Below are 11,572 nucleotides of genomic sequence, written 5' to 3'. Positions count from 1 at the left end.
GGGTTTTACAATTTTCGGCCACCCGATTTTAGGTTTAAATTTGATCTCTGATTGAAACCCTAATTTTTAGTGTTTTGTAGTATGTACTATGTTGTCGTGTTGTTTAATGTTCGTCAAATGTTTCCCTTTTATGGCTTATATGATAGAAAGTCCCAATTTTAGGTCTTGAAAGTTTTATCCATTTAATTTTTTAATTGAATCACATCATAGAAATGCGCATGCCTACAACTTTGTTGAGAGATGACATTTAGTATGGTGTTGTGAATATCCACTCACTGTATCTTTTTATTAACATTTAAAGTCTTAGGTTATAAGTATCAAGTGCATGTCTAGGCTATAGCTCAATACTCTTGAATGCTATTGAACCATGTAGGTGTTGAAGTTGGTTTAGTGGCCTTATTGGAGGCTTCAATAGCAATATTTAAAAACTTTAAGTATATTTTTCTCTTAATCTCATGCATTTGTGGTTTTGCTTCTTTAGTTCTCATTAAACTTCATGGCAGAATGCAACTGAAATGCTTTTGGACATTGCTAGTCAAGGGAAAACTCGTAGCTACGCACTTTGTATGTTTATTGTTTACATTCTTTAAATTCAGTTGATTATATGTTCATACGTCTATTAGGACGGGATTTCTTGCTCAGTGCAACAAAATGATTCAATTGGTGTCTCGTTTAGGTTCGTGGGAAACATGCTTAAAGGACAATTAGAGTCATTGGAGCTGGTCCTATCGGATCTACTTATGCTAGAATGATGGTATTTTTCTAGTGTCTCATCTTCCTACGAAGTAAATTTTAAAACTGTGAGGAACCTGATTATAATTTTCAGTAATCCTTGACTGCTGATCAACATAGTTTTGTACGTTATATATGAGATAAATTCGACGATAGGAATAAATGGGTAATTGTTTCTTTGTATTAGGCCATCCTAGTATCTTACGTTGAATAAAGGAATTTAAGGAGGCAATTTTTCTTGGCTTTCATGTTTTATGTAGTTAGTAGTGTGATTGTGCCGAATAAAGTTTTATTTTTAATTTCCCATTTTCTACACTGTTTTGTACGCTTTCATTGTTTGTCAATTTGCTTGGTTTTTTGGAATAGTTATTGCCAATGCAAACTAACTCGAGTTTTTCTGAAATAATTTGAAGGTTTCAAAATGAACTTAATTTACTATGATCTTTATCTAGCCACCCATCTCAAAAAATTCGTCACAAGCATGTCTTAATGAATCTACTAGTTCACTATTTCACAGCTTATATCAAAATTACTTTCCCATTTCAGCTTATGGCCAGTTCTTTAAAGCAAATGGTGAATGGCCTGTGACATGGAAGAGGGCCTCATAAATGGAGGAGGTGCTTTGAGAGACTAATGTGGTAAGCCTAATTTCATTTTTACCTAGTTGAACAATATAAACAATGCAGGCCTCATAAATGGAGGAGGTGCTTTGAGAGACTAATGTGGTAAGCCCAATTTCATTTTTACCTAGTTGAACAATATAAACAATGCAACCGGAAAGATAGTTCAGTGATCAAGTTTTGGGTTTACTCCTTAATGATCACCAGTTCGAATCCCCTTAAGGTCATTGAGATGAGTACTCGATTGTAGACTTCAGGACCTCGTAAGATTAGTTGAGGAGCGCGTAAGGTGCCTCGAACACCCACAATCACCATATATATATATATATATATATATATATATATATCACGCCACGCATATTTCCATTATGGCAAATAGAGGTTAACTGAGTGACTAATTTTGAACGAAATATGCCCACTTACCAAAGTCAACAGTATACATTTGTTTGTTAACGATTTTTTTCTCATACCTTTGCAGATAAGTCTTCATCTAGTGTTAAAATATTAATCCTGAATGGAATGATGTTTAATACATGTATTTGGCAACTTCCGATTCATGTACTTCATCTTCTTTTTATTAATTTAATTTTGTACATAAACTTCAGTTTTAAGTTATTTTCTTTTATACAAGTAATTTTATTTTTTCTAAGAAATATTATGGAATGAGTTTGATATGTGTAAAATAATATATATAAATATAACACTGTAATTTTTTTTAAAAAAAGGTCAGAAACGACAACGAAATGTTGCTGAAACATTAAAGATAACGTTCAATGAATGTTGCAAAAAAAAAAAAAAAAAAAAAAAAAAAAAATAATAATAATAATAAGGATGTAAGAATATTCAACATTCTAACAAACATAGCAAAAATTTTATTAGCAATATTTAAAAAAAATTGCAAAAAAGTTATTATCGACATTTGAAAAATGTTGTAAAAATGTTATTAACAAAATTAAGAAAAATGTTGTTAAAAAATTATTAGCAACATTCAAAAAGTGTTTCCTATCCTTTTACTCTACGATAATGTTGAGATTTGCAACATACGTCAAAACATTACAAAATGTTGTTTTTGTTATAGTGTTACTTTGATTTGTGAAAATCTGAATACAAGAAGAACGCTTTATATGCACCAGCTGTTAAGGCAATTATGTTTGATTTTCTTGCAAATGAATGAACCTAATTAATCTTTTTTTTTTTTTTTTGTGAACGAACCTAATTAATCTATTCTTTCTCGTGTTGTAGCTTTCCAATTTTCATTGAGTTTCAAAATAGCTTTTGCATGGGGTTGCAATTATTGGGTAGGCGTAATATGAGCCCTTATTATATCTCAGCTACAAAAGTCTAAAAGAAGAATTTTAATAGGGTTGGCAATGGTTCGGTTCGGGGTCGGTTTGGTCAAAATTATTACCGCACCACCAATTTTTTGATCATACCATAACCGCACCATAATTACATAAATCGTTTCGCGTACTGGCTCGGTTTAGCTTGTTAATAACCACAAAAATAAATTATTTTTTATAGGTTCAGCTGTCAAATTAAAAATTACAATTTATGAAAAAAATTAATGAAAACAAATATAATACTAAGCCAATGTAGCAAACAACATCTTAAATGAAAATGCAAACAATATCTCAATTCTCAAATGCAAAATCCAAAATTAACAAACAATATTATCAACATAACAATACTAAACAATAACTTTGTCCCTTGATCCTTGTGCATTGAACTTGATTTTTACTCAATAACTCAAAAGCTCCAATCTCAATTCATATTCAATCTTCATTCTTCTCTATAACTCTTATTAACATACGTCAAACTCAAAGCTGATTCTTATATAGTAAATAAGAAATGTAAGTAGAGTAATAATACAACCATACTACCTAATTCGAAATGGTCTTAACTGAAGATTTAAACAAAAAACTGTACCTCTTCGTCAACATCCTCGTCACCAAATCTTACACAAGCTACAGAGTATAATGAAGGAGTAGAATTTTTTACAGACAAAAGAGAAAAAATTAGCAATAAAAGAAAGCACATGAATAACAAATATAAAATACCCTCCTATTTGGAATGGCAATGGCGAGTAAAAAAAATACGGTGTGGAGAAGAAAAAAAATTTGGGGACGCATTGCAGAGACTCGAGTGAAGACGGTTGTCAATTAATAAATTTTGATAGTTCAAATTCCCATCCCTAAATTTTAAGGCTCAATATTTTTATGCTCATTTTGATATTAGATAGTATATATAATATACAATCCAATTTGTAGAGAGATATATTTAATTAGGACTTTTAAAAACTTTCGTGGACTTTTCTTGTGAAGTTCGTGAAATTTTTATGGATTTGTATAAAATTAGTGAAAGTCTATCATAAACTACTATAAACTTTCATTTTAAAACTTTCATACTCTTTTGTAGAATTCAAAATTTTTGATAGTTGCTTTCATTGTAAATAAAATTCACGCGAATTTAGTGTAAAGTGTGAAATTCTAATATACGAGATGGTGGTTCCTACAATTCCCTTTCTTCTTTTCCTTCTCCTTCTTATATAATAAAAAAATATTTTCAAAATAATAAAGAAAAACTTTAAGACGTTAATTGAATAAATAGTAATAATAATATGATAAAAGTAAATCTAATGTTCAGTATTATTAATACAACATACCTTTATAAAATAAATAAATAATTAAAATATAAAAAAATTAATTATAAATTAATCTATGTAAAATTTTATAAATTAATCAAAAATAGATATTTTTTACGACAAACAAATGAAAAAAGAAAAAAAAAGTTATAAAAATCCAATTTTTTATTTTTCATAGAAAATAAAGATAAGCAATAACAGAGAGAAACAAAAATAGAGACGACTATAATAAGTAGAAAAAAAAATAGTTTTAAATCATAATTCTAATGTTCGTAGAAAAGAAAAATATATATTTATTTTATATGAAAGTCTCCCAAAATCTTTTGATTAATAAGAGACAAATTTAGAGAATTTATTTAAGTAATGTTTGCTTAAAAATTAGTATACTAGAGACTTTTATAAAACCCATTAAAATTTCAGTACTCCAAAATTTACTAAGTCTTCTAAAAAAGTTTTAATTAAATATACTGATTTTTAGAGACTTTTTAAAAGTTTTAATTGAATACACCAATACTTTTATAGAGTCTTAAAAAGATTATATTGAATATTTCTAAACTTTTTTAAACCCAAAAAGTCATTAAAAATTTCAATTAAATACACCATCCTTAATATAACAAAAAATGTTTTTATTTTATTGGATAAATGTGATTTTTCCCTTGAATTTCTTGAGTACAGTTGCAAGTTGAGAAGAACAATCTTGGGCCATAAGCTGATCCAAAGATTAAATGAAGACCCAGTTATGGGGCCCATTTAACTAAACACTGAAAGGCCCATGTATAAGTGGTACTGAAATGGACAACTTCTAGAAATGATAACACCAACTATATTTTCATTTGATTCCAAATATTTCTAACCAGCCTAAGATATTTTGTAGCCTAGGTTTTGCCTGTCGAGTAAATTTATTGTACTCGTAACATTTTAAATAAAATAATATTTTTTTTCCGATAAATAAATTTTATTATTTAAGATTATATTTGTGTATAAATCGATTTGATATAATAAATCGAGTGCTATTAAGCATAGAAATATTCGATCTATAATTTGATATAAGTTTTATTATCGACGATCGATAAATAAAGACAATACTTTATTTTATTAAAATTGTATCACTCTTAAGTTCATCTTTGACTTTGGTAATAAGATTGTGCGCACATTTTGGGATGTACAGGATTGTACCACGTGAAATTTAATTTCACTTGAACTTTTTGTAAATATGACATTAATCATGAAAGAGTAATGATCTTTAATTACATTTTGAAGTTCTTCGAAGTATCAATTGTGAGATCAAATCATTGAACAATATTTTTGTACGATGAAAATTAAAGTGAACTAACATGAAACATATATGCATCATATGCCTTCGTAAATTATTTAACAAGAATGATCATGACCTCAAGAATTTTCTTGTGAACAACTATATTAGAGTTCAATCATTCGACATTAAATATTGAATTAATATTGTGATATGATTACATTATACTGTAAAATAATAAATAAGATTTGAGGATTTATATATATTTGGAAAGGGGCTTTTGGTCATTCTAACTGGTACTTTATGCTTGACATGATCTATGAGGTTAATATATAAGAACAATAAATCAGAGGATATAATTATTATTTATATATAGTTTCAGTAATTTTAATTATCTTGATAGTGCAATCTCATTATTTCAGGGAATCAAATGAGATTAATAAGTTGTCTCCACTGATTAAAAGGTTATCAAGCCTTGATTAATTTATTAGAGCTTAGTTTAATTGGTTTTGATTAGGTCCACTCGGTGGATTCAAAATAAGAACTAGAATAGAGTATAAGAGTTATAATTTATTATTGATCGTAATTTGTCTCAATGGTATATAATAAGTGATCTGAATGATGAGAGTATTATACTAATGATAGTTACAAATAAATATCATTTGTAGGTAACCTCTCTTTCAAATTGAAACACTTCTAATCCTGTTTAGCTTCAATTAATGATTATCTTTATAAATATCTTGTATCACTTCTACTTAAAAATCTTAATATCTTTATTCTAAGTAATCATTCCAACCAAAAATCTTTGTAAAGTTTTTGCTCAATTCAACCTTATTGTATAACTAGGAAATTTTGAAAAATTACAAATTAATCGAGCCGTTCAAGTTTAAAGTATATGTGCATGTTAAAGTCACAAAAGAAAGATATGATTCAAAATCAACTTCGATCAATTTTAAAGAAAGAAAGGATTTTGATTCATGGATTTTTTGATTCATGGATTTTTTTTTCATGGATTTTTTTTTGATTCATGGATTTTTTTTTCATGGATTTTTTTTTGATTCATGGATTTTTTTTTTTTTTCATTTTTCACCTTTTTGATTGTTTGATTGCACATTTTTTCTTGACAATTTATTTTCCTTCCCCCCTCCACATCACCATTTTTCCTTGGTTTTGTGGAAAATCAATTCTCACGTGGGAATTGGTTTTCCCAACTATTTTTTTTTTTTTTGGCAATGGAAATAAACTCTATCTCTTTAATTGACAATTTTCATTAAAAAAAAAAAGCCAAACAAAAATCAAAAGATCCAAAATTTCAATATTTTTAGGTGAAAAATTATACCAATCAAACACATTTAATTGACAATTCACAGTAAAACAAATTTTAAACAATTCAATCCCCTAAAATTCGTTTCTTTCCACTCAAATCCCATTTTTGCAATCAAATAGATCCTTAATTCTATTATATCCTTTAGCACAAAACTACATAGTGATAAATTATTTGCTTTGATTTATTAAAAGTAAAAGCGAAATGACTAATGGTTGTATTCTTGATAAAATATACATGTTCATGTATAGTTTTATGATAACAATCCCAAGGCAAGTTTGACTCACTCACAATCTTACACTTTGCACAATAATTAATCATTTAATTATCAACAAAATATGCCAAAACTTGCCACCTTATCAACCTACCAAATATGGTAAGGTTGCAGACTCCATTTTAATAATCAACCAACTTTAAAACCTGTTTCTGTTTGCCTTAAAAGTTCAGATTTATAAGATAATATATTAAATTTCTCAGTGTCACAGAGTTAATTAGATGCCCTGTCTGATTCTATTAATTCCTACTTAAGAAACCTTCTATCAGATTACCAAATTAACCCTCAGACATTTCTTTAAACTCTTGATGCTAAATATTTAATAAGAGAAGTGGTGGGAGAGAAATGTCTTAACTCACACCAATGGGATCCTATGGAGCTTTCTAATGGACATTGAGGATTATTAAAAAGTAAAAATGAAAATTAATGATTGGAAGAGAATATAAAGAAAAACTAGGTTTGGTGCTTGCACTGCTTAGGATAGGAAAGTGATAACTCTCTCTTTTGCCCAATCAAACCTTATTATATACATTTTTATTTATTTATTACTTTGAACCTATAATTAATACGATATCATTGTATGTTTAATATGTCAACTTAGATAAGATCATTTGATCTCTATTTTTAAAATTTTTATTTTTCTTCAAATTCATTGTCAACCTTATATTTTGTGGGATTCACGATTTTTATCAATTTTTAATCACACATTTCATTAACTTTTATAAAAATGTATTAAAAATTTAATTTTAAAATAAACTAAAGAGAGCTAAGCCTGGTATACACAATTCCCTAAGAGAGTAGTGATGATATAACATAAAACAGGACAAAATTGCAGCCATTTGCTTCAACAAATTGCATCCCATAATAATTCTATATATCTAAATTTGAACAAGCATGGGCTATAGTGACCAAGCTATAACAATCACACCCAAAAATACTGTAGACAACCAAATCTAGATACCATTTTGGTATTTTCTTGCAGAAAAAAAAAGAAAAAAAAGGGAAAAATAAAAATAAAATACACATACGAATATCAACATCGAAGTGCTCCTTTATTCCTAATTGCTGCGACTCAGTACATTTCTTCGAGAAGTATCCGTGAGCTCGATTGAGCGATTAAAAAAAGAAGAAGAAGAAGAAGATATTTTCAATCAGCTAGACTAAATGTAATTAACTTCGTTCTTAGAGATGAAGAGGAACTATATTTTCATTTAAAAAAAGGATAAGCAAAGAAATTTAATCAAAATTTCTCTCCCTCAAGCATCTAGATCGTCCTTCATTTGCTCTTCTTCTCCTGCATTAGAATGTTAAAACAGTCAATTACGATGAACAAGATATAAATTAGCTGCTCTTATCTCATCAATATGAAGAAGAAGAAGATCCATTATTTGAAACATGAATTTGGACAATTACTATTCTCATTGTTGCTGCTGCTGCTTCCGCCATTGATTTTGAGCCCATTATTCTCAAAGGTTATGATTCTGCCATTGTTAATCTCTTTTCTGGCAAAAGTGCTCTTGTTATTGTGCATCCACACCTTGAGTACACCTCTTGAAACTCCTATTTCATTGCAGAATTCTTCAACTGTTGATTCATCACATTTTTGCAATTTCCACCCAAGTTTTTCCGCAAAAGAGTGCATTTTTTCCTTCTGCTCCTGGCTGAATTTTGTTCTGAATCTCTTTCTTCCTGTTTGGTTCTCTGTCTTGAATTCTATTGGTATCGCCGGAGCCTGGTAGTTGTCCTCCGGCACCGCCATACTGAGGGCCAATAACATGTTGGTTGGTTGTGTTGGGGAGGGGGAAGATGAAGGTCTCCTAGGTGGAGGTGGGTGGCGGAAATCAAACAGAGGAGGGATTATACTGGTGGGGGAGGGATCATTAAGCTCACGGCGGTGGAAATTGCGATGGCAGCCACATGCAGCGCATTTTAGGGAGGTGGGATCTGCGGTGGTGGCGGATGGAGAAGGCATGAACTCTCCGCAGCCATCCATGGCATGTCCACCCAAGCTGGCAGCATGATTCTTCAAACATTCTTTGTATGTCACCACCACTACAGGCGGTAGTGAGTGGTGGTGGTTCTTCTTGATTGCGCCGTTGGTGAAGGATAAGAAGGGTTCAATGGGTTGGGTATGTGGTGGGGTATCAAATCCAGAGTCATCTGGACTTTTGGTTGTGGTGGGGTTGGGGTAGAAGTCCATTGATGGAGTATGTTTTCAAGAAAAACCAAATCTCTGGTTAGGGTTCCTTAGTTAAGCTCAAAACATTCTTTGATTTTCTTGGGAGAGAGAATTTGATATTTAAGGTGATTAAGATTTCAATTTTGGGATTTAATGCAAGTTGAGGTTTGTCTTAGAAGTAGGGAGAGGTGGGTAGTAGGCGGGTAGATAATAATTTCTTTCTTTTTTTATTATTATTATTATTTTTTTTTTGAAGGGTGGGGGAGGGGTGTGGAAAGGAAAGGGGGGTAACAACTAGACAAAAGGCCATTCCCAATAATGTCAACCACTTGTTTATGGAAAATTCAGGTTGAATTCCTAGGATGGTTGTAGTTGGGGGTATTAGATCTAGTCCAGATCTACTAATATCATGATTTGATTGCTATTTTTATTTTTATTTTATTTCTCGTCCCATTTATATAAAGCTAGTTTTATTTCTCCCAGGAATTAATAAATCTTATTAAATATTATTGACAAAGCAATTTTTACCAATTTTTTTTTAATCTACCCTTATTTATATTTGTACAATTTCAAAATTAAGTAAAAAAAAAAAATTGATTATAATTAAACAAATTAAATAAAGGTATATTAGTAAACGAACAAAACAAAATATTCTCAATAAAGAGACAGAACTACATAATTATGACAAGAAAATAAAAAAAAAAGTCTATCTATATAATGGGATTTATCGTTTCGATTTAGTTGTTTCATTCATTGTTATACCAAAATTTCAATATTTAACTATAAATTTGAGGTGTCCAAGTTTTAGCGACAGTGAAAAGAACAGTCAAACGAGGATAACATATATGAATGGATTTTGCTACTTATATATAAAAATGGTATATAAGCTGTCATAAAAAAGATGTGCAAGGAAAAGATTGGATGAAAAAGTTGATTATGTTCTAAACTAACAAATGATAGAGTAACACGGGACATTATGTAATCCATTATGTAAAACTCGATGTACAAGTAGCAAGGCGTGCGGCGTGGGAGGGTGGAGGCGGTAATTAATGTTGTTTATGAGTAATGAAACAGATTAGTTGTGTGGAAAATAAATACTGTATGCATTGCTAGTTGGTAACAGTTAAATCGTGTGTCAAAATCTGCACACTTGTCAAATGAATAGCGTGGAAGAATTCTTGAACTTGACCTCCACTAATTGTATTGGATCCTCTACATGTAACATTGAGGTTTGAACATTATTTTAGATTGACAAGAGATTTTGATTTATCAACTATGAATATGATCTTTGTTGTAATATGTTCTTAAATTTAAATTTTAAAGTCAAAAGGTATATTTTTATTTTGTCTATTCATTGAACAAACTTCAAAAGACAAAGGGATTATTGTATCATATGCCAACATGTTGGGCATCGATACCATTAGTGTGCTTAAGTTATAGAATAAAATTTAAGTAAAATATAGAACATTGAATGAATAAGCAAAATCATGTACTTCAACCCTCAACTTAAGTCCACAAAAAAAAAAAATAAATAAATAAAAAAAATAATAATAATAATAAAAGAAAAAAAGGGAGAATGAAACAAAATGAGATAATTTATGATGTACTCGAATCCAAATCCGTTCTCACTTGAAGATAATACAAAAAAGTGCTATTTATCAAATTGATGTGACAGTAATTTTCATTTATCTTGTAATGTTCCTACTCTAACCTAATTGGATTAGGAAAAAAATAAACGAAAAACAAAAAACAAAAAACTTTTTTGTCTTGTAGTATGATCAAGATATGACCATTAAAGTAAATATCTTGGGTTTATTTCCAAAAGAAAAGAAAATAAATAAAAAGAGAGGTAGAATGCCCTAAAAAGCTATTTTATTTATATATTTATTTTTAGATTGATCATAAGACAAAAGTGTGGTGTATGAGCTTAGATCCATATGTTTATCCTTATGGGGTTGTGAATGAACTTCTAAAATCTAATCATTCAAAATTTAAATTAAATTCATATTTATTTAACAGATATCAACTCCATTCATTATGTTACAATTTTACAAGATAGTGTACATTTTTGTAAACAATCGTCCAGAGCTGATTCTCACAATCCCCTCCATGAGGAGCATCCCTTCTTCCAAAATTACGAGACTATTTCTATTAGTTCTTTAAAAATAATTGTCCTGCTTTATTTGGTATTCTTTATAAAAGAAAAATAAAATGGTAGAAAATGAATACAAAAAGGAAAAGAGATTTCTCACAGTAAAAGCCTAGATATTTGGGGCTTGAACAAAGAAAATAAAGTAAGTCAAAATCTCCTCAATGGATTGGAACCATGTACTGACATTTTGTCATTGTCATTAGCACGCGCAGCAATTGCAATTCGCAAGTGTTATTGAATTAACTTTTTTCCTTTTTTTTTTTTTTTTTTTTGGACAAAACCCTGCAAACAGGATTGCTAGAATAATTTGACCATGTCTTGTCAAGCTTTTATTTTCAAATATATTTAAATATTAAATAAGAATGTTACTCGTTCTCGAAATAATTATTACCTTTGTA

At 29.5% G+C, this 11,572-nt stretch overlaps 1 protein-coding gene and 1 long non-coding RNA gene across 2 annotated transcripts; one reads left to right on the top strand and one right to left on the bottom strand.

The window, feature by feature from the left end:
* The first annotated feature begins 27 nt into the window (after positions 1-27).
* Positions 28-1,656, top strand: LOC111396537. The gene is made up of 3 exons (XR_002703023.1): positions 28-564; positions 677-754; positions 1,279-1,656. It is a non-coding gene; the product is annotated as an uncharacterized LOC111396537 (long non-coding RNA).
* Positions 1,657-7,783: 6,127 nt separating this feature from the next.
* On the bottom strand, positions 7,784-9,187 carry LOC111396199 (zinc-finger homeodomain protein 10-like). The gene is made up of 2 exons (XM_023022549.1): positions 8,257-9,187; positions 7,784-8,137 (listed from the first exon to the last, which is right to left on the bottom strand). Exons 1-2 carry the CDS (start codon positions 9,041-9,043, stop codon positions 8,100-8,102), a joined length of 825 nt encoding a protein of 274 aa, XP_022878317.1. The 5' UTR covers positions 9,044-9,187; the 3' UTR covers positions 7,784-8,099.
* Between the last annotated feature and the right edge of the window lie 2,385 nt (positions 9,188-11,572).

This window comes from Olea europaea, chromosome 6 (assembly GCF_002742605.1).
Source record: "Olea europaea var. sylvestris chromosome 6, O_europaea_v1, whole genome shotgun sequence".
NCBI classification, from domain to species: domain Eukaryota; kingdom Viridiplantae; phylum Streptophyta; class Magnoliopsida; order Lamiales; family Oleaceae; genus Olea; species Olea europaea.
The sequence above is the reverse complement of the archived record's forward strand: the minus strand, read 5'-3'. Positions and strand labels throughout refer to the sequence as shown.

Coding starts and splice junctions, on each gene's coding strand:
- LOC111396199 (XM_023022549.1), bottom strand. CDS start 9,043: ATGGACTTCTACCCCAACCCCACCACAACCAAAAGTCCAGATGACTCT. Junction 8,138..8,256: donor CAGCAGCAACAATGAGAATA/GTAATTGTCCAA, acceptor ATTCTAATGCAG/GAGAAGAAGAGCAAATGAAG.